The sequence below is a fragment of the Nyctereutes procyonoides genome, unplaced genomic scaffold, assembly GCF_905146905.1.
Source record: "Nyctereutes procyonoides isolate TBG_1078 unplaced genomic scaffold, NYPRO_anot_genome, whole genome shotgun sequence".
NCBI classification, from domain to species: Eukaryota; Metazoa; Chordata; class Mammalia; order Carnivora; family Canidae; genus Nyctereutes; species Nyctereutes procyonoides.
This window is the reverse complement of record NW_026575048.1, coordinates 36185955-36208937: the sequence shown is the minus strand read 5'-3', so window position 1 is coordinate 36208937 and position 22983 is coordinate 36185955. Positions and strand designations below refer to the sequence as shown.

Genomic DNA, 22983 nt, shown 5'->3' with positions numbered 1-22983 from the left:
TGGACGCGTTCATTTGAACATCTCGCCTGGGTGGCTTCTCCGCACGCCTGCCTGTCGTTCGCTGTCGCGCCGGCGGCCGCAGTCCATTCTTCCTCCGGAATAGAGGAGGGAGAGGGAATGAGAAGCTGCGGCGGCCGAGGCGTCCCCGTGACCGGCCCTGCCGCTGCCCTCGGGCCCCCTCGGCCCCGCGCCTCCGGGGAGCAGCCGGGGCTCGCCGCGCCTGACGCGTCCCGAGTCACACAGGTGCGGGCCGGGCCCGCAGCGGCCGGTGGTTCCCCGCGTGTCGCGTGATCCGCGCAGCGGCGCCGAGGTGGACCTCCGTGCGGTGACTAGATGGCTGGGAGCCCGGGGGCAGGCCCTGAGCACGCGTTTGCGCCTGGTGGTCCCTGGCCTGCGGACCGGGCTTCCCGGGGGCGGGGGGGCACCTGCCGCGCCGCGCCGCGCCTCGCCGACTTCCTTCCTGAGCCGGACGCGGTGTCCCGTGGGGGCCTCAGCTTCTCGGACAGGATTCTCCGAGGTCCGGGGGCTAGCTTGTTGGTTTCACCCAACCCTAAGGAGGCTGAGGAAGCTCTGCCTTTTTGCGGAGACTCCACGCAAGATGCCTTTCCTGTGCACTTGGGTCTCTCTCTCTCTCTCTCTTTTTTTTTTAAGATTTTATTTATTTATTCATGAGAGAGAGAGAGAGAGTAGCAGAGACACAGGCAGAAGGAGAAGCAGGCTCCATGCAGGGAGCCCAACACGGGACTCGATCCTGGGTCTCCACGATCAATGGGTCTCTTGAAGCAATTTGGTGGTTACTTTGGGCAGGGTCGTTTTTGTTTCTAGTAAACGATGCTGATAACTTGATTTATAGCCTACTTAATGTAATATAGTACTTTTATGTGTAGCTTTTTAATGTTGCCCCTAATAAGTAAACACAAAAATTTGGGGCTGCTATGAAACTCTTTAAAAAAAAATATATTTACTTATTTATTTATTCATGAGAGACATGGAGACAGAGAGAGAGGCAGAGACACAGGCGGAGGGAGAAGCAGGCTCCATGCAGGGAGCCCAACACGGGACTCGATCCTGGGTCTTCTCCAGGATCACACCCCGGGCCTAAGGCAGCGCTAAACCGCTGAGCCCCCCGGGCTGCCCTATGAAAGTCTTCAGTATGTTTTAATCGTACAGAAGAATATTGCGCTGTTAAAATAATCACATAATAATGTAATTTTCTCAAAGTTTTAATAGAATAACATTTCGAAATTGCACAACTGAAGTTGGATAAAGTCGCAAGTTTAATGCTGGCTCTCTTGTTGACTAGGAAATAGGAAGACCAGCAGAGTTTTGTTGTTTTCCTGTAAGTTTTATAAGGCACGTTATTAGTTATGTCCTAAATTCACCTGTTCTCAATTCTGAATTTTAGCAGGAGGAAGTAAGTGCCACCATTTTGACATAACAGTAATCTCAGGAATAATGTTAATTCACAGCAAAATAGCTTCGCAATTCTGGTTGCTGTATAGGAACTTGCTTGGGAACTACAGATGCTTAGAGAGTGCAGCAAGGAAAATGGATGCCAAAATCCCTCACATGAGAAATCACAGTCAAATTTAATTAAACTCTTGTCTGTAGTGCTGATACCAAATGTTTGTTTTGATTTCCATGTTCGAGGATTGCAGTTTAAATGTGATGCCACAAAGCCTATTTCTAATGTAGGTATTGTCTCAGACACAGAACCAGCATCCACCTTATATATCATACGGCAGAGCATCAGAATTTTATTAGCTGTCGATTACTGTATATAGAAATGTTTTGGAGATAAAGGAGCATTTTTCCACCCATAGCTCATCTACTAATGAACTGTATCTTCATAGATTGTACTAATGTAAAGCTAGCAGTCTTTTTTTTTTTTTTTTTTTTTTTTAAAGCTAGCAATCTTAAATTTACTGCCAGCATGACTATTCTGTGGCCAGGGTTATTCATGCATTGGTTCTGGTTTGACCAAAAATTTGGAATTGGTTGTAATTATATGTTTAAATGAATTGAAGTGTCAGAACTGCTGATGACATTTAATGGATTATTCGGTCTTTTGTGGACGGGTCAACTAAAAGCAGTACTCAACTACTGATGAATTAGAAGTAATATTTTTTTGTTTCATTCCAATATGCCATTGATCCTTTAGATATGCTTTTCATGGAATCTGGAATGCCCTTTGATACTATGATTACTTGTATACCTACAATATGATGGAATTATTTGACACTCATCTAAGGATTAATGACTTCTGTAAACTTTTATGATATTTTTATTCTGGTTTTGACTTTAGAAGCTGACCAGAATGTGTTTGAATTCATGCAGAAATAATGTTGATATTTGGAACCCATGTCGAACTTCTATGAAGAAAGGGCAACGATGATTGCAGCCGGGGATTTGCAGGAATTTGTTCCTTTCGGTCGAGACCACTGCAAGCACCACCCTAATGCTTTGAACCTTCAGCTTCGCCAGCTGCAGCCAGCCTCTGAGTTATGGTCTTCTGATGGTGCTGCTGGCTTGGTGGGATCCCTTCAGGAGGTTACAATCCACGAGAAACAGAAGGTTCCATTAAGTTTCCCAGTACATTTTTTGGAACGTAGAGTGATGTGATTTGTTTATAATTTAAGGCTACTCAGATGCATCTGAGAAATGAGTATGATGCAACTTGTAGAGTCAAGATTCTTATTTGGTAATTTCAATCAAGGAAGTAATAACATTGTATTATAGTGTCATAGTTATTTATTTTAGACATGTGTAACTCATGGTGTCATAGTAAGAGTCCAGTTTGGTAGTATGATTATGGTATATTTTAAATCTCCTTCTCTTCATTTAGTATGTAGAGTCCAGATTTCATGTTTTGGGGAGTAGGTGGTAGAGTTAGAAATAGTCCCCGCTGCAAAAGATCTGCATGTTTCTAGAGGAGAAAAAAAATTCTGCACAAGTAGGTAGAGTAGTAATTCTTAAATAGAGGAATGAGATGTAAGTGTGTATCAGAATATCAGTCTTCTTTCCTGCCTTATTCCTTTCTTGTATCCCTTTGGGTTACCAAAATCTCAGGGAAGGGAGGTTCATGTAGTTAGAAATCTAAACCTTTCTTGTTCTCATTCATTTAATGGGTAGGACAAGTGAAGGAAGGTGAATGTACATGCAGTTGTGAAATGGGGAAGTCTGCATTATTACCAGTCATTCCTGCGTATACCTCACTACTCCTTTTCCATCACCCTCACATATACTTAATATACCTTTTTAGTGTCCCGAGTATGTTGGTTTCATTTTTGTATCTATAGATAAGTATAATTTTTGTTTATATTTTCGGCAGAATAATATAGTAACATAAGGCAGTTAATACAGAATTTTTGAGTAAATTCTCGTTCATGAAACCTGTAAGATTTATAATACACACCCACTGTCCGTTAATCAGTGGCACCAAACTTTCTGAGAGTTAGGTTTGGATTGAGTCTTACTCCATAGGCAGAGAGAGAGTAGGAGACTTGTATCTGGATGACTCTTTTACTTAATTAATAAATCTTGTTCCATACTATTGAAAAAGAGAGTGCTTTAACATGTCTTACATATATTAATTTTTAAGGAAAGCTGGCAGTTAAGGAAAGGCGTCAGTGAAATTGGAGAAGAAGTGGATTATGATGAGGAACTCTATGTGGCTGGAAATATGGTGATCTGGAGCAAAGGAAGTAAAAGCCAGGCATTGGCTGTTTATAAAGCGTTTACAGTTGACAGTCCTGTTCAACAGGTGAGTTGGTTTGAATTTTAGCATTTAGTTGACTGTTTAACACTTTTTATAAAAAAAAAGCTTTTGTCTTAGAATTTAACAGAAATGCTGCCTTTAGCCCAGGGTGTGATCCTGGAGACCTGGGATCCAGTCCCATGTCTGGCTCCTTGCATGGAGCCTGCTTCTCCCTCGGCCTGTGTCTCTGCCTCTCTCTCTCCTTGTGTCTCTCATGAATAAGTAAGTAAAATCTTTGGGAAAAAAAAAAAGAAGATAGAACTAACAAGTTAAAAAAAAAATAAACCTAACTCTGTTCTGAAATTGGTAATTAAAGGGAAAAATTAAGCATTTGCCATGCGGTTTTGGAAGATGTGCAGTTCATCTCCAGTTGTAGATGAAACAAGAATGGCCAAAGTTTAATAATTATTGAAACTGGTGGATGAGAATTCATTGCTATTCTGTTTACTTAATATTACATTTGAGATATCTCATAATAAAAAGTTTAAAGAAAAAAACACCATGAGAAAACAATTAGGGGGACAGTCTACGTTCTGGTCTCTTTAAAATGTCAGGGAGAAAGAAAGAAAAGGTGAGGACTGTTGTAGATTAAAAGACTAAAAGGGCATTACCAAATGTAATATTTTTTTGAAACTTGTTAAATGAACTTTGATTGAATCTTGGTTCTAGAAAGTCAGCTAAAAAAGACTTTTTTGGGGGGATATTTGAAAAACTTGCAAATGGACTAGATATTAAGTGATGTTAGAAAGTTATTTTTTTCGGGACACCTGGGTGGCTCAGTGGTTGAGTACCTGCCTTCGGCTCAGGGTGTGATCCTGGAGTCCCAGGATCAAGTCTCACATCGGGCTCTCTGCATGGAGCCTACTTCTCCCTCTGCCTCTCTCTGTGTCTCTCATGAGTAAATAGGTAAAATCTTTTTTTTTTTTTAATTTTTATTTATTTATGATAGTCCTACAGAGAGAGAGAGAGACAGAGACACAGGCAGAGGGAGAAGCAGGCTCCATGCACCGGGAGCCCCACGTGGGACTCGATCCTGGGTCTCCAGGATCGCGCCCTGGGCCAAAGGCAGGCGCCAAACCGCTGCGCCACCCAGGGATCCCTAAATAAGTAAAATCTTAAAAAAAAAAAAAAGTTATTTTTTTCTTAGGATGACAGTTTTGTGGCTATATAGGAAAACATCTTTATTTGCATGATGAAGTGGCTAGGGGTAAAGTGTCATGATAATGTAATTCAAATAGTGCCCCCTCAACCCCACATGTACATAAAATGCATGCACATAAACAGATTGGGAGATTATTAATAACTTAGATTTAGGTGAGACAGATATTAGTGTACTACTTCAACTTTTCTTACTGAGAATTTTCAGAAATGAAAAGTTGAGGGGAAAAAGGAATACATTTATAGTAGTTGAATTAATTGTTAGGCTGTTTACAGGAGATTTTGGAGGCTTTTTGGCTAATGTTAAATTTCTTATTGGGGAACACTGAAATCTTTGTATCTGGACACTGCTTATTATTATTTTTCCATTAACTTTCCTGATGAGCAATATACTCTTTTAACAATTTATTGGGAAAGATAAACTGAATTATTCCAAAACCTGAGGGCATGTGTGAAAGTGTTTCTGTTCAGAAGTGTTAAAGTCACTGATCTCTCTTTTATTTTTTATTTTTTTGGTAAGATTTTATTTATGTATTTGAGAAAGAGAAAGAGCGCAGGCACTTGTGCAAGCTGGGGGAGGGGCAAAGGGAGAGGGAGAGAGAATCTGAAGCAGACTCCATGCTCAGCATGGAGCCCTACATGGGGCTCCGTCTCACGACTCTAACCCTAACCTGAGCTGAAATCAAGAGTTGGACGGACGTTCAACCAGTTGAGCCACCCAGGAACCCTGCCAGTGATCTTTTTGATGATAATTTTTCCATATATAATCCATATGGTTAGTGTAGACGTGAAAAATGGATTTGATGATGTCCAAATAATTCTTTGTTTTGTGTTTCCATCTTAATTTCTCCCAAGAATGTTTGCCTGTTTATTAGATTCCATAGATATGTGGTTAGACATTTTATCTCTTTTCTCTTACCTTCTTTTAAGATTGCTTGTAAATAGGGGTGCCTGGGTGATTCGGTCAGTGAAACATCTGACTTTCAATTTCTACTCAGGTTATGATCTCAGGGTCAACTTGGGAGTTGGGGTCTGCACTGGGTGTGGAGCCTGTTTAAGATTCCCTCCCTCCCTCCCTCTCTTTCTCTCTCTCTCTCTCTCTCTGACCTTCCTCTCCTGCTCTCTTAAAAAAAAGGAAAGAAAAAATAGTTAAAGTGGTAAGTTTTATGTTACATATATTTTACCATAATTTAGAGAAACAGAAATGCCAGTAAATAATTTCAATAAGTAATTGTCAAGCATGCGGATTGAAGTCTAATAACTTTTCCTAGTTTTTATTTTATGAGAGGGGGGCCTTTAAGAAAGGAAAATGTTAGCTTTTCTAAAGTTTTTTTTCTAATGTGAGTCTAATAGTCTGAGAATGATAAGATCATTAGGTAAGTCTGGAGATTATAAAATAGCTTGGTAGTTTTGAACACTTCTGATAACTCTTTAGCTTTCTAAAACTTATTTGCAAACATAGTTTGTCTCTCCTTACAATATTTATTAATTAGTCTAATTTTATTTTATGTTACTCTTTTTTGTTCCCATGGTATGATAAGGAGGTATGGGTATTACCTAGGTGTCATTGTTATTAGTCAGATGCCACTAGTGAATAGGTTATTATTTAGATAAAATTTTCTCAGGTAAATATTTTGTTTTGATTTTAGGCATTGTGGTGTGACTTCATTATATCACAGGATAAGTCTGAGAAGGCCTACAGTAAGTTTTTTTTTTTAATTTTATTTCATCTTACTCCAGATGTTTATCTCTTTGGATTTTGTTGTTGTTCAAAATAAGTAGCCACTAATAATAGTGATTTAGCCTAAGCAGTTTTTTTATGGTACATTAAAGAATTTGTGCTGTTGGGAATTGCAGTTTGTGATTGTTGAAAAATTCTTTTTTTGAAAAAAGAAACAAAAAACCATAAATCTTGTTGTATCCTTTCTTTTCAGGTAGCAATGAAGTAGAAAAATGCATATGTATATTGCAAAGCTCATGTATTAACATGCATAGCATAGAAGGAAAAGATTACATAGCTTCTTTACCTTTTCAGGTAAATTGAGTGTTTTACTGTTTTTGTGTTTAGTTGTATAATATTCTTGAATTAATTGGTTGCAGAAGTATTGCTATCCTTATGCTTTGTAGTAATCAATAATGTCATTTTTATTCAGATAAAGTAACCAAATTTTAACAGCTTTAATTCTTACTGTTTTTCCATCCTTTGCATAAAAAATAAATTTTTTAATGAAGCGAATTATGGAGTTTTTTTTATGAGAGATTTTTTTTTATAAAAAATAAAAAGAAATTGTAATATTAAAGCACAAGACCAAGATTAGTCTTTTTCCTGTTTCTCATCATCTTTTTTATACCTAGTGTTATATTAAAATTTTATCACATTGTCATTTTGGTACTGTTACTAGCCAGTGGCAGGAATTTCTGATTGAATTCTTTCTTAGGTTTGATTTTGTCTTGGACTTTAAAAAAATACAGTTAATGATCACATTGTTTTGTAAAGCTTATTAAATTGGAACAAAATCTAATGTTTTATAGTTTCCTAAGCACATGTTATATAGAGTAATTTCTTTTACTTCTGTTTTTTCTTGTCCTTTACCTGATAGGTTGCAAATGTTTGGCCCACCAAATATGGATTATTGTTTGAACGAAGCAGTTCTACACATGAGGTACCTCCAGGTCCACCCAGGTATTCGTTTTACTCAGTTCAGTATATTATTTGGGCTTTTTTTTGGTGTTGGTTTTGAGGTAAAATTACCTAAAAGTTCAGGATGATGGGGGCATCTGGGCGGCTCAGTGGTTGAGGGTCTGCCTTTGGCTCAGGTCGTGATCCCAGGGTCCTGGGATGGAGATCTGCACTGGGCTCCCTGCGGGGAGCCTGCTATTCCCTCTGCCTATGTCTCTGCTGCTCTCTCTATATCTCTCATGAATAAATAAAAATCTTAAAAAAAAAAAAAAGTTCAAGGTGATGATAATTTCCATGCTAACAGCATAGATAAATGCCTTTTTCTCTTATCTTAATATTGTATATTTATGAGCTCTACTTCTGTTTTGGCATTTAATTATCTACTGCTTCCTTCTCCCTTCCATAGTAAAATTAAACCAGCACATACTGAAGGATAAAAAAGACTCTGTTATTAAAACTGTCATTGTTTCATTGTGTTATTTTGGGCAAGTTATTAGAGCTTTCTTAGCTTTAGTTTCCTTATCTGTTACAAAAGTACTATCATTAACTTCTTGGATTTATGCAAAGATTAAATGAGCTAATGCACATAATCTTTGATGTAGGACTTAGTACATATCAGGTGCACAATAAATGGTAGATGCTTATTGGTGGCATGTTTACCTTGTCTCCCTAATAAATTGTGAGCTTACTGAAGGGCAGTAACATACATTACCTGTCATAGTCTGCTGCAAGTAGTAGACACTGGTTTTAAAAATTTGCTTATAGATTTTAATCTTTCTGTGTTTAGGTAGAAGACCTATTTTTTTCTCCTTTTTAATCATTCCTTAAAAAAAATGCAGCTTTTTTATTTACTTGAAGTTTTTCTTCCTTTTTTGGGGGTGGGGCACTTTGTAAATGGAGGTAGGACACTAAATTTCTTTCTTAGCTGCCAAAGACACACTGCCACTAAGAGAGGTTTAAAAAAAAGAAAAAAAAGACTGCCTTATGCTTATTACTCCGTTGGTTCTGTAATGTGATGACTGCTGTTTGTAGAGATTTCCTGGGCTATATTGATTTCCTTGTGTGTGTGCATGCATGGAATTACCATGTACAAGAAGAGCGATTTCCAGGAATGAAATAGAAGATACTGTAAAACATTTAGAGGCTTACTTTGTGAGATGGTAGGTTTCTAGTTGCTTGTATATTCCGGAGAAGATACTTCTTTGCAGGAAAAAAGTGCATAATTTGCACACAAGTGGAATGATTCTGTGTTGGTGATCACTGATTGTTTGTTTATTACTAGAGAACCTTTACCCACTATGTTCAGCATGCTGCATCCACTAGATGAAATAACCCCACTTGTTTGTAAATCTGGAAGTAAGTGTATTTTTATAAATTCTTTCATATAAGTTCTTTTTTTTTTTTTGAGTTTAGGAGATGGGAGGAAATGAAGGAGCTTTTTGAAAATTGAGTTGTTTTTTTTTTTAATTGGCTTGTTTTATAGAATAATGTAGTTTGAACATTTTTACTAAAGCAAGAAGTTACTGAATACCAACTATTGAAACAGTATTAACTGTTTTAATAGTTATTCTTTTATTAAAAATAGGGCCTATAATCAATCAGGAATATTGATAGATTTGCTAACTTATCTGTAGATGACTCTTGACTCTATTCCTCAGTAATTTCTTAATAAGTAAATGAATAATACTTAGATGAACTAAAATTGTTTTTTGTTGTTGTTGGAGAAAAAAAGTATAGGTTCATAGACTTCTGTGTAAATTTTAATAATTTTTGCTGTTCATAATAAACTAATTTGCTGAGATGCAGAACTTTTAGTATTAAAAAAACAACAACAACAAAAAAAAAGAACTTTTAGTATTTCCTATGAGTATTTCTAGATGCTTATCTTAAAAAATTTAAATGTGGCCAAATATGATAGGTAATTATAAATAATGAGGACTTGGAAACTGAAAAAAATACTTCTATATATATATTATTATTATTATTATTTTTTACTGGTTTCACTTGTAGAACTTTATTGTAAGCACATATTCTGAAATTCCACTGAGATTTTAATCTTCTGTATCAGGGCTTGGCAAACTGCAGCCCATGGGCTAAATCCAGCCAACAGCTTGTTTTTGTAAGGCTTATGAGCTAAGAATGGTATTTATCTTTTTAAAGAGTTGTAGAAAAAAACATTATGCAACAGTCAGTATGTGGTTCACAAAGCTAAGCTATTTATTCTCTGGCCTTTTACAAAAATGTTTGTTGATAATTCTATATTACATTGGTAATGATTACAGACTACCTAATTACATATGTTAGAGCCTGTGACTGAATGGTGTGAAGCCATTATTGATCATGCTTTTGAATAATAATGATCTCAGGAATTGCTTATTCATAATGTTAAGTAGAATATAAAACTGAATACAGTGTGATTCTAATTTTGTAAAAGCATAAAAAGTATGTATATGTGTAGGAAAAAAACACTACAAGGAATACTCCCTAATATAGTGGATATTTTGAGATGGTTGAATTACAAGTGATTTTTATTCATTTCTTTATAAAATACCTCTCATTTTATAAAATAATTATTGAAAATTAAAAAGTATTTTAACAGACGGAAGCATTTAGGAAGCTGTGAAATAAGGTTATAGATAGAAATCATTTCACGGTACTATAGAAGTAAAAGTTAAACTCATTAGGGAAAACTTATTTTGCATGTATGCTCAGTAAAAGATGTACTGTTCAGCTGTGTTTAAATAGTTATTATAGGGATCCCTGGGTGGCGCAGCGGTTTAGCGCCTGCCTTTGGCCCAGGGCGCGATCCTGGAGACCCGGGATCGAATCCCACGTCAGGCTCCCGGTGCATGGAGCCTGCTTCTCCCTCTGCCTGTGTCTCTGCCTCTCTCTCTCTCTCTCTCTCTCACTGTGTGCCTATCATAAATAAATAAAATTAAAAAAAAATAAATAGTCATTATAGAGGACAGATTCCATAGAGAAGAAAACAGTCAAGAGGTCAAACTTGGCAGAATAGTTGATTGCAGTTTACAGGTCAGCTGTTGGGTAGTCACGGACCTTCTGCCTGTGGCCGATGGGACATTGAGTGAGCATACATCTTTAACATGTAATTGCATGTGTGTGAGATTGAAACTGGTAATGTATTTTTATCTTTATTGTTACGTATCTTGAGGAAGTTGATGCCCAAAGTAAATTTAAAAATTCAGGGTAATTCTATGTTAATGGATTTTGTGTCTTAATTGGCTGAATTTCTCTTTAGGAATTACAGGAAGTCACTTCATAAAGAACTGTTTTAGAAAGTTCATTGTTCAATACCTGATCATTTCTGTTTTATCTTTAAAGGTCTTTTTGGTTCATCAAGGGTGCAATATGTTGTAGATCATGCAATGAAAATTGTTTTTCTCAACACTGACCCCTCCATTATAATGACCTATGACACTGTTCAAAGTTTGCATTCTGTGTGGGCTCTCCGGAGAGTCAAAACAGAGGTAAGGATAAAGGCAAGTCACATCTTAGTAGGAAAGGATAGCTAACACTGAAAACTTTCACATGTGTTTGGGAGAATCATTTGTGAAATGCATTGAGCTTTATAGGAAAAAGGAAATATTGTGTCTTTAATAACTGGCTTCTACCCTGAATTCTCACCAGGAAATTACCCTTTTAATCTAATTATTGCCTTTTTTTCCCCCCTTCTCATCATTTTGACTTAAGGAAGAGAATGTTGTCTTAAAGTTCTCTGAACAGGGGGGAACCCCACAGAATGTGGCCAGTAGTAGCTCCCTCACAGCACACCTCAGAAGCCTCTCCAAAGGAGATTCTCCCGTGGCTTCACCTTTCCAGAATTACTCCTCCATTCACAGTCAGAGTCGCTCGACCTCCTCACCCAGTCTACACTCTCGTTCACCTTCTATTTCCAACATGGCAGCTCTAAGGTGGGAATTAAGTGTGGAAGTGTTTCCTTGTTTTAACAGGATCTCCCAAGAAAGAAATACCTTCTTTTCAAACTTTCTCTTATTGTTACGAAAGATTTATGATCTCTGTTGACAGCTCTTGGGTATTTTTTTACAGAAAATAGCAATTATCCCAGTTGTGTTACTTTTACTAAGTAAAAGCTAGTTTTTTTTTTTTTTTTTAAATGAGTCCTATTTAGAAGCTGGCTGTGCTTGCTGTAAGATTGGTTGCCTCATTACCACTAAATGGCAGCAGTTTGATGAATATTAATTGCAAAAATATTTTGGTTTTTCTTTTCTTCTTTCTTTCTTTCTTTCTTTCTTTCTTTCTTTCTTTCTTTCTTTCTTTTTTATTTGCATTAGCTTTTTCATTTTTATTAGTGTATACCTGGTAATATGGGGACATAGTTTTATTGGTATGTATGTATCTGGATATATAAGAATATAGTTTGGACCTTTTGGAATAATAAAAACAATTCATGTTCTGAGGCAGAAAATGAACTAATTTTCAGTTTTAAAAGTAAAGGATGAATTCTAACAACAATTTTAAATCTTTGGAACGTAATAAAGCACATTAGCGTGAACCATTTAAGTAGTTTTTCCCTTAAAAAAAAATACTTCTGACTGGGATTATGCCATGAATGCACTTGGTACCTAGAGTTTTAGAAATTGTGATTGCAAAATATGTTCCATCAGTCTGCCTTGTTAATTGTGATGCCCTTTCTCTGTTTGTTTTGCAGTCGTGCTCATTCTCCTGCCTTAGGAGTGCACTCTTTTTCAGGGGTGCAGAGGTTCAACCTTTCAAGCCATAATCAGTCTCCAAAGAGACATAGTATTTCCCACTCTCCAAATAGCTCTAATGGCTCCTTCCTTGCACCAGAAACAGAGCCAATTGTTCCTGAACTTTGTATTGACCATTTATGGACAGAAACGATTACTAATATAAGGTTTGGGATATATATTTTTATATTCGAAGAAAAATGTGGGTAAAAGTCTTAGAAAATATTTAGTGTTTTACTTAAGGTTTCCTTTTAATCTTTTAATATAACTGATTATATAAAAACATAAATATTAAGGCTACCTTAGTTTCAATAGAGGATATTAATGATATTAAAGTGATTATAAAAGTATTCTCTTATCATTTCTTATTTCTTCCTTAGTAGTAAAAATCTCTCAGATTTGAGGTGTTTGATGTTTTAGGGAGAAACAACTAATTTCTGTATATTAAGAAACTTGGGATTTTATAGTATTTTTAAAAAGTTTTATCTTTATGTTAGTTGAGTGTCAGCTGTTTTTGGGAAATGCAGCTCAGATCTCTGTTCTGTGTGGCCTTTCTCCTATTATTTTCTCTTTGATCATTCATTAATTCAGCCAATTCCAGTGTGTGTGCTAGTGGCTGTGGGTTAATAGGTGTTCCTCTCCTGAAAAAGAGACAGCTGAAGGATGGTGACACAGAGGCACTGCCTACTTTACTGATAGGGCCTTGGGAAGATGAATAGGTATTTGTTGGGGAATAAAGGGAAGAAGGGCACAGTGGGCAGGGCGATCAGAAGTTCAGAAGTATGAGTATGTAATATGTGCAAATACTCTCTGCTTATGCTGGAAGGAAGGGCAAGGTTTGAGAAAGGGGAGGCTTGAGAGAAAGATTGCCCTTTAGGGCTGCTGTATATGATAAGGGTTGTTAAGAAGGTGCTTTATATGTATGGGTCATAAATTCAGAGGAAAGAGCAGAGCAATAAATGTGGGAGTTGTTGGCTTATAAGTGGTGATTTGGGCAAGAGAGGTAGATTGGAAGTCAAAGAGTGTGTAGATGTTGGTTTCCTGGAAGGCCTCTGGATGAGTTTGCAGTTGGCAGAGGTTCCAGTAACGTAGCATTATATAGTAATCATGTGCACGTGTGATGTATAGGACTTTTCCTAAGGAGAGGGTTTTAACATTCATTAGATTCTCATAGGGGATCTGAGTCCTCCAAATAATTGATCTGGTGGTTGTGAGTCAGAAGAGTGCTAGAGACTAAAGTCTTGGAAACTTACGATTTTGGGGGTAAAAAGGGAAAAAGAGACAAAGCTGGAGAGGTCAAGTGGGAGAAGCAACAGAAGTGTCATGGAACACTGGAAAAGAGAGCCTTTCAAAAAGAAAGCTGCCAGTATTACCAGGTGCTGATGGGGGTGGCACTAAGCGATGAGCTCAGGGAGGTGGTACGTAGGTGGCAGTGAGTTCACTGGTGACCTTGGCCAGAGCACTTGGAGAGGGGCTGTGAAGTGGAATGGGGTGGAAGAAGTGAATGGGGGAATGAGGAAGTGAACATTGACATACAGATTATCTTAAGGATTGCCTTTGAATGGGGATGAGGAAACAAACTAGAGGGAGTCTCAGGGTCAAGGGAGAATTTTCTTGCTGAATTACATTAGAGAAAATTAGTCTTTGAGACTAAATATCTTGGCATGTATCTCTAAAATGTAAGAACATCTTACTAACCACAAGGCCATTTTTATACCTAGCCAGTTAACAGTACTTTATATCATTTATTATTCATCTTCATATTTTAAGATTTTTATCTTAATATGAGAGAGTAGGCTGCAAGGACTATATCCAAAGTAGGGAAAGCATTGAAAATACAGGAGAAAGGAAATGACTGATAGAACCAGGAACCAGAAAGGAGCACAAGTGGAGAAATTAGCCTTGGGGAGAAAGATGAAAGGCAGTGATGGTTATTAGATACATAGGGAAGAGGTTGGGCTCAAGTCCAGTTTTCTCTGTGATGCAGAAAGCAAATGTATGTTGTTAGGGGATAGGTATAGTTGGAGGAAAGTAAAGCTGTGAATACAGTGTTGAAGTAGCTTCTCTGTTTTTGTTCTCATAAATAAAAATTACCTATATTTAAAAATCATTTGTCTTTAAATATTTCTTGCTAAATTGAATATATTGCAGATCCTTATTTTACAGAATTATTGTCTTCTGTACCACTCCAGAAGGAAATCTTTGGAAATTAGAGATATGATTTCCAAAAAGAGGGATGAAGTAGAGCCTAATCTGAGAGAGAGACGTTGGTTAGGTTAGGGTGGAGGTGATGTTATAAGAAATGTGACCCCTTACACCCTTTAAGGGATAGGAATTCAGGTTTGCAGCTTTAGCGGTAGGTAACTTTAATTATATGGAATTAAAAAGATCATTGATAATGATTAAACTTATAATATATTCCCAGAAAAGCTGTGAAATGGACTCAGAATCAAAGAACTAGAAGGAATCTTAGAGATCAGGAAGTCCCAATCTTAGAAGTGTTGTGGGGTCTTCAGTGTTACTGCTTGGCCCAAGTAGTTTTAAGATTTCTTGCAAGATATTTTCATCAGTAGTTAACGATGGCAGATTTTGGAACCAATGTTGACAGTTATTTTATTAATGTATCTACTACAGAGAGAAAAATTCACAGGCCTCAAAAGTGTTTATTACATCTGACCTATGTGGGCAGAAGTTTTTGTGCTTTTTAGTGGAGTCTGAACTCCAGTTACGGTAAGTGCGTGCATATACTTCCCCTGATTCTTTGTAAATAAACTTAGGGCTGCTTATTCTTTTTTTCTTTTTTTGACTTAAGTAGCTTTATTGAAGTAATTTACATACCAAAAAATTAACATGTTTTAAGTGTATAGTTAAATGATTTTAGTAAAATTACAGAGTTAATGCAACCATCAGTACAATCTGGTTTTATAACTTTTCTATCCTAAAAAGATCCCTTGTGTTTGATTTACAGTCAGTCTCTCTTCTGATTTCCAGCCTCAGGTAGCCACTCTGTAGGTTTTCTGCATAGTATATTTGCCTTTTCTGGTGGTTTTATGGAATCATACAAAATGTAGTTTTTTTGTGGCTAGTTTCTTTCACTTAGCATAATGTTTTTTTAGGATCCACCATGTTGTAACATGTATGAATATTTTATTTCTCTTGCAGTGTAGTAGTCCATTATGTAGATACATACATCACTTTATATGTTTATCCATTCATCTGTTGATGGACATTTGGTTTATTTCCACTTTTTGACTATTGTGAATTATGGCCCTGTGAACACTGGAGCAGAAGTCTTTTGTCTGAATATACATGATTACTTTTTTCTTGAGATATCTGGTAGTGGAATTGTTGTGTTGAACACTAAATTCATGTTTAATTTTTTAAGAAATTGCCAAACTTTTCCAAATAGGCTGCATCCTTTTATATTCCCACCAGAAATCTGTGAGGGTTCCAGTTTCTTTATTGTGTTGTCATCTCTTTGTAGCTATTTCTAGTGGATATGAATTTGCATTTCCCTAATGATTAAGATGTTGAGCATCTTTTCATGTTTTTATTGGCCATTTATCTTTTTAGGTAAAAATGTGAATTAAGATCTTTTGTCCACTTATTTACCTTTTTATTTTGAAATAATTTTAAAACATAGGCAGTTGCAAAATAGTGGGGGGGGGGAGTCCTTTGTACCATGCACTGTTTATCCCCCGAGGTAACATCTTATATAATTATAGTACATTATCAAAACATGGAAATTGACATAAGTAGAATCCACATACCTTATTCAGATTTCATCAGTTTTACGTGTACTCATTTGTGTTTTTATATGATTCTATGAGGTTTTCTCACATGTAGATTTCTGCTAACATAATAGTCAAGATACAGAACTTCTTTATTACCTCAAAGATGTCCCTCATGCTACTCCTTTGTAGTTCTATACATACATACCTACCCACCCTCATCCCTAACCCCTAGCGACCACTAATCTGTTCTCCATTTCTATGATTTTGTCATTTGAAAATGTTACATAAATGGAATCATAACAGGATGTAACCTTTCAAAATTGGCTTTTCCCAGTCAGCATAATACCTTTGAGATCACTGTAAGTTGTTGCACATATCAGTAGTTTGTTTCTCTTTTTATTTTAAAATTTAGCTGTGTAAAGTTTCAAGAGAGTAATGATAAAACTCAGCTCATCTTTGGCTCCATCACCAATATACATGCAAAGGATGCAGCGCCAGTGGAGGTAAATGCAAGCATATTTCTTGAAAAGTTGAAAATTACTATGTTTTATGATTTGCACAGATTGGCAAATAAAATTTTTGTTACTCTCAGAAAATAGATACCATGCTGGTCCTTGAAGGCAGTGGAAACCTGGTGCTGTACACAGGAGTGGTTCGGGTAAGTAACAAATAGCATTTCATCCTTTTGTAGGACCACTTCCTTGATGATTATTTTTTAATGTTAATTTAGTTTAATATTAGTGACCACCTGGCTGTAGGATTTAGCAGATTTCTCTAAGAGTTGAAAATGAAGTCTCCAATTAAGGTTGGTCCCAATGTGGAAACCTAAGACACACCGCTATTATGGATTGGTGCTATGAATCTGGCACAGATGGGGAACCATAATGAGTATAGGTAGATTATTAAAAAAAAAAAGATTAAAAATAATTTAACCTGAAGTTTTATAAATAATGTAGTTTTGAAATTGATGTATGGGTAGCTTTGTTAGGTCTCCAAAAGTTGTAAAATTTCATTAAATGTGTAATATATTGGCCATATATATATATATATATATTTCTTTTTTTTTTAAGATTTATTTATTTGTTTAGGATAGACATAGAGAGAGAGAGAGGCAGAGACACAGGAGGAGGGAGAAGCAGGCTTCATGCTGGGAGCCCGATGCGGGACTTGATCCTGGGACTCCAGGGTTGCGCCCTGGGCCAAAGGCAGGCGCTAAACTGCTGAGACACCCAGGGATCCCCAGCCATATATATTTTTTAACAGTTGTGAAATTTGCATACATAATTACGTAAATTTTAAAGATTTAAACTATGAAATTTAAATACACACATACGCACACATAATTTGAAGGCTAATGGAGTGCCCCTTCCTATGACTACTGTCCAGATTAAGACCTAGAACATTGCCAGTGTCTTTATAGTCTGCAGAGTGTTGTTTCCTTACTGCATCCTCATCTCCTTGCCTCCCCCTGGATAGACACAATTCTGACTTTTTTTGCAGTAAATCTTTTTTGCAATGTACAACATGTTTTACTGAGAAGTAAATTGTTTAGTTTTCCTTAAATTTGAATTTTTATATAAAGGAAATCATACCATCTAGTCTTTTCCAGATGTCATTATTTTCTTCAACATTATTACTATTTTTAGATTTACCTATGTCCACATGTAGCTGTTTACTCATTCACTGTTATACAGTAGTCTATTGTATGGTTATACCAAACTTTTACTGTTTTGTCATCACTGGGGGTATGTATTTTGCTTCTGGTATTTCCTCTAGTAACACTTTAAAAAAAATTCTTACACGTGTCTCTTAACCTTCAGAGTATATGCATATTCAACTTGGCCATGGGCCAAATTGTCCTCCAAGGTGTAGGTTGTACCAGTTTACAATATCTCCCCTTACTCCTTATCTCCAGCAGAGTATGAGAGTTCTGAGTACTGCTTTACATTCTTGTGAATCTATATTACTATTTATTTTTTCTTCTTTTTCTCCCCCCAAATTGGTGCCTCTTTAAAGCCAGGTGAGAATGGAATTCTAGGCACCCCACTTGGCCTTTGCTGACATGACTGAGAGATGGGACACAGTTGTTCCCATGGTGTTTGTCTGGAGTAGGTTGCTTACTGATCAAAGTTTTTTATCTTGTTAGGCTATTCCTTTCCTGACTTTTTTGGCCAAGGAGAGCAGTATTTCTGGGGCCTATTTTTTTTTTTTTTGTTTGTTTTTTTGTCTGCTCTCTTAATGAGATTGTGGTCTGACCCAACTTTTGTGCTACCCAGAGGCCAGCCTGAGAACTGAATGGTGTTACAGATCAGTATTTAGTTCTCAGATCTTTTACTGTGTCATTGTTGGTCAGTTTCACACATGGCTCACTCAGAGGCCTGCCCAGGATTTTTTTTTTTTTTTAAATTTTTATTTATTTATGATAGTCCCACAGAGAGAGAGAGGCGCAGAGACACAGGCAGAGGGAGAAGCAGGCTCCATGCACCGGGAGCCCGACGTGGGATTCGATCCCGGGTCTCCAGGATCACGCCCTAGGCCAAAGGCAGGCGCCAAACCGCTGCGCCACCCAGGGATCCCTGCCCAGGATTTTATACACATATTTAAGAAATCCTTTTCTCTACTTACTTCCTTTCTATTCTTCATCTCACTCCCTAAATGGGACAGGGAGGGCTTACTGCCTTGTTATTGCATGGTGGGGGTGGAACACAGTACTCCACCAATAATTTCTGTAGAGGTTAGAAGGGGAGAGGTATGCTGCCTTATTGTTGTAGAGTAAGGATGAAAGACAGTGTTCCTCCCCCTTCATAGTTTTTGTACACCATTGGGAGGTTTAGAGGCACTGCCTCTTGGCAATGAAAACAGCAACACTCTGTCCATAGTCTTTGTACCTGCAGTGCCTGATGAGGGGAGGAGATACCACCTAGTTACTGCAGGGCAGCTGTGCAAAACAAGCTTGGCCCACAGTCCCTATGCTCAGGGAGGGATGCCACCTACTTCTCAAAAGGGGAATGATAGAACTCTGTCTGTAGTTTCCAGACTATAGCTCCAGAGGAAACTGAGGACTATGGCTTTTTTTTTCTTAGTGTTTCCTGGAATGGGGCAGGTATGGTGAAGATGTCTGTCTTGCTTGGTTCCTCTTTTTCTGACACTTTGTCTAAAAAGAACAAGGTTTCCGGGGCATCTGAGTGGCTCAGTTGGTTAAGTGCCTGCCTTTGGCTCAGATCATGATCTCAGGGCCCTGGGATCAAGCCCTGCATCAGGCTCCCTCCTCCTCAGGGAGCCTGCTTCTCTCTCTCTCCTGGCTGCTGCTCTCCCTGTTTGTGCTTATGTGCACACGTGCACACATTTTCCCTCTCTTTCTCTGTCAAAGAAAAAAAGAAGAGCAGAGTTTCTCTTGGTTTGTACCTGTGGCCATTTCTGGGTTGCAGGCCCTTTGAGAGCTCAAGGCCTGTTACGGAAAAGTGAAAGAAACAAAAAGACCTAGGGAATTCATCATAGGTTCATTCTTGGTTCTCGTGTCCCTAGCCAGTGTCTTCTTTTCCTCACCTTTCAGAGTCTTGCATTGCATTATAAAATCTGTACAGATTCTATTGTAAATAGTGGGAGGAATAGAATGAGATGTATTTACTCCATATTTTTGTTAACTGGAGGTCTCTAGCTTTTTAAGAACTTTATATATACTGGTTTTCTCTCTCATTTTGTTTTCTTTCTTTTTTAATTTTTTTAAATTATTTATTTATGATAGTCACACACAGAGAGAGAGAGAGAGGCAGAGACAAGGCAGAGACATAGGCAGAGGGAGAAGCAGGCTCCATGCACTGGGAGCCCGACGTGGGATTCGATCCCGGGTCTCCAGGATCGCGCCCTGGGCCAAAGGCAGGCGCCAAACCGCTGCGCCACCCAGGGATCCCCTCATTTTGTTTTCTAATCCTGAGGATTTTATTTGGGTACCTTTTGTAATTTTATTAGCTTTTGGGTAGTATATGGACATAAATATGGATTTTGTTAGAATTTCACTTGAGTTCTGAGTATTTCCTTTGAGTCTTCTCGGGAGTTTTCAGCTTGTGTGGGTGTGAACCTTTGTTGTGTTTCTCCTGAAAACCCCACAGATAGCCAAAATAAGGGGTGGTTAGCATGGGTTGTCAACTCACTCTTTTTATTTTTTTTATTTTTTTTTTTAATTTTTTTGATTTTTTATTTATTTATGATAGTCACAGAGAGAGAGAGAGAGAGAGAGAGAGAGAGAGAGAGAGAGAGGCAGAGACACAGGCAGAGGGAGAAGCAGGCTCCATGCACCGGGAGCCCGATGTGGGATTCGATCCCGGGTCTCCAGGATCGCGCCCTGGGCCAAAGGCAGGCGCCAAACCGCTCTGCCACCCAGGGATCCCTCAACTCACTCTTTTAATGAAGAATTTATATAAAGTTTCTTGAGGAAGAAATATTTGAGAGTTTATGAGGGAAGAAGGCAGATTATAAGCTCAAGAGTAGTTTGGATTATATTGGGATTTAATTTCTGGAGCATCAGTCAGTCTCATTTATTTTTTTTTTTTTTAGCCCCGTGAAGGTAATTGATGTTCATTCTCTCTGGAGATATTGTTAACAAGATTGTTGCTTATAGTCTCTGAAAGCTTAATGTCTCTGCTGTTTATACCACTAATATGGTAGGAAAACGCATGATACATGGAATTTTGTGACTGTATTAGCATTCACCTACTTTCCTGCCAGAAATAAGTCTTTAGTAATGAAGAGAAGGAATCAAACCAAGAGAAATTATACCAAGACATTTGTAGTTGGATGGTTGGAATTAATAAAATGTTAATTCTTTTCGTTTTTTAGATGTGTTTGGAATATTTCAAAGCTTATTTAAAATTTGGAATATCAAAAGAAATTAATGCTTATGTGCTATAACATTTTATTTAAGGTTATGATGTATTAAAGCCAATATTTTTTTTCTGCATCTTTGTATTGCTTAAAGGTGGGAAAGGTTTTTATTCCTGGACTGCCAGCTCCTTCCCTGACAATGTCTAACACGATGCCTCGGCCCAGCACTCCACTTGACAGTGTCAGTACTCCTAAACCTCTTAGTAAACTACTTGGATCCTTGGATGAGGTGAGTAATGAATTAGGTATTGTCAAAAAAATTAGAGACTCTTTTTTTTTTTAATTTTTTTTAGATTTTATTTATTTGAGATAGCAAGCAAGAGGATAGAGAACATGAGCAGTGGGGAGGGGCAGAGCAAGAAGCAGGCTCTCCATTGAACCAGGAGGCCAATGTGGGGCTCCATCCCAGGACCCTGGGATCATGACCCGAGCCGAAGGCAGACCTTAATCAACTAAGCCATCAGGGGACCCCAAAATTAGAGACTCTTTTTTTTTTTTTTTTTTAAAGAAAGATTTTATTTATTCACTAGAGACACAGAGAGAAAGAGGCAGAGACACAGGCAGAGGGAGAAGCAGGCTCCACACAGGAAGCCCGATGTGGGACTCTATCTCGGGTTTCCAGGATCATGTTCTGGGCTGAAGGTGGCACTAAACCACTGAGCCACCCAGGCTGCCCCTAGAAACTCTTAAGCATAGGAAACAAAAGGAAGATTGGTGGAGGGGAGGGGGGTTGGGGTGGTTGGGAACCTGGGTGATGGACTTAAAGAGGGCACATAATATAATGAGCACTGGGTATTATATAAGATTGATGAATCACTAAACTCTTTCTGAAATTAATAATGTATTATATGTTAATTTAATTTAAATAAAGAAATAAAAAATAAAGTAAGTAAAATTTTAAAAATGTACTAGTGTTTTAAAGAAGTTTGGTTCAAATATTAGTTCTTCCCATGGTTAACTCTTTTCTGTTTTAAAAATGACAGAGTTGGGGGATTGCTGGGTGGCTCAGCGGTTTGGTGCCTGCCTTTGGCCCAGGGTGTGATCCTGGGGTTCCGGGATCGAGTCCCATGTTGGGCTCCCGGCATGGAGCCTGCTTCTCCCTCCTCCTGTGTCTCTGCCTCTCTCTCTGTCTATAATAAACAAACAAATAAATAAATATTAAAAAAATTACAGAGTTGGAAGTTAGCTAATACTTGTAGGGTATACATATTTTCAAAACAAATAGTTCAGTGAACGTATTGACCTCCCTTGTGATGCGTAAGGTATTACAGAGATGAGAATGATACATTCTTTTTCATCTAGGAACTTCCTAATTGATTTGGGTGGAACAGATGTATTGTCTACATGAGAAGTTATAATTTAAGATAGACTATTAAGACTTACGAATGAGGAACAGAGAGTACCACAGCAGATCCACTGATAGGAAGATATATCCTGATGGGTTGATGTAGCAGAACCAGAGGCTCATGTCTGAAGGGCTTGTCTGACTTGGTGTAGACCTTCAGGATAGTAGGCTGTCTGTAGATAGAAAGGGGGATTTGGGGCAGAGAGGAATCACATGGGAAATAGGTGTGAAAGCAGGTAAGTACAGAACATTTCTTACACATATTTATATTTCCATTTTGTAGCATATAAGACTCAAGGTTGTGGAGTGAATGAACGCTTGTAAAAGTACAAGTAGCCTGTTGGGTGGGACAGGGCAGGGAATCGGTGACAATATCTTGTTTTTGAATGTTTTCTATGTGCTAGGCACTATTCCAAGTGTTTCATTTGTATTAACTCATTTAATCCCTTAGAATGGCTTTGTTGGGAAGATACTGCTTCCCATTTTATGAATGGGTACATGGAGGTATAAGAAGGTTGCTTGTATAAAGTCATATAGCTAGTAAGTGTTAGAGCTGGGATTTATACTCTTACTAACATGTTCTTAAAGGCAGAGAGGATGAAAAGGTTTTTATTCTAAATGCTATCAACAGAACATTACAGGATTTTGAGGTTGGAGTTACAAATGGTAGGCTCTGTGTTTTATTTATTTTTTAAAGA

General features: G+C 37.7%; 1 protein-coding gene across 3 annotated transcripts in view; it reads left to right on the top strand.

The window, feature by feature from the left end:
* The window catches only part of ANAPC1 (anaphase promoting complex subunit 1), a 108489-nt gene continuing 85506 nt past the window's right edge, over window positions 1–22983 (top strand). For 2 of the 3 annotated variants that reach the window (XM_055327481.1, XM_055327479.1), the window contains exons 1-14: window positions 1–243; window positions 2338–2574; window positions 3602–3763; window positions 6565–6616; window positions 6850–6950; window positions 7516–7598; window positions 8878–8951; window positions 10938–11083; window positions 11307–11527; window positions 12286–12492; window positions 14960–15055; window positions 16472–16562; window positions 16652–16717; window positions 21035–21169. In XM_055327481.1, the coding sequence (XP_055183456.1) occupies window positions 2362–2574; window positions 3602–3763; window positions 6565–6616; window positions 6850–6950; window positions 7516–7598; window positions 8878–8951; window positions 10938–11083; window positions 11307–11527; window positions 12286–12492; window positions 14960–15055; window positions 16472–16562; window positions 16652–16717; window positions 21035–21169 (1647 nt within the window). In that variant the 5' untranslated portion in view covers window positions 1–243; window positions 2338–2361. Of the gene's footprint in view, window positions 244–1304; window positions 1340–2337; window positions 2575–3601; window positions 3764–6564; window positions 6617–6849; window positions 6951–7515; window positions 7599–8877; window positions 8952–10937; window positions 11084–11306; window positions 11528–12285; window positions 12493–14959; window positions 15056–16471; window positions 16563–16651; window positions 16718–21034; window positions 21170–22983 lie in introns of those variants that run through there. The other variant, XM_055327480.1, reaches the window with a different exon arrangement.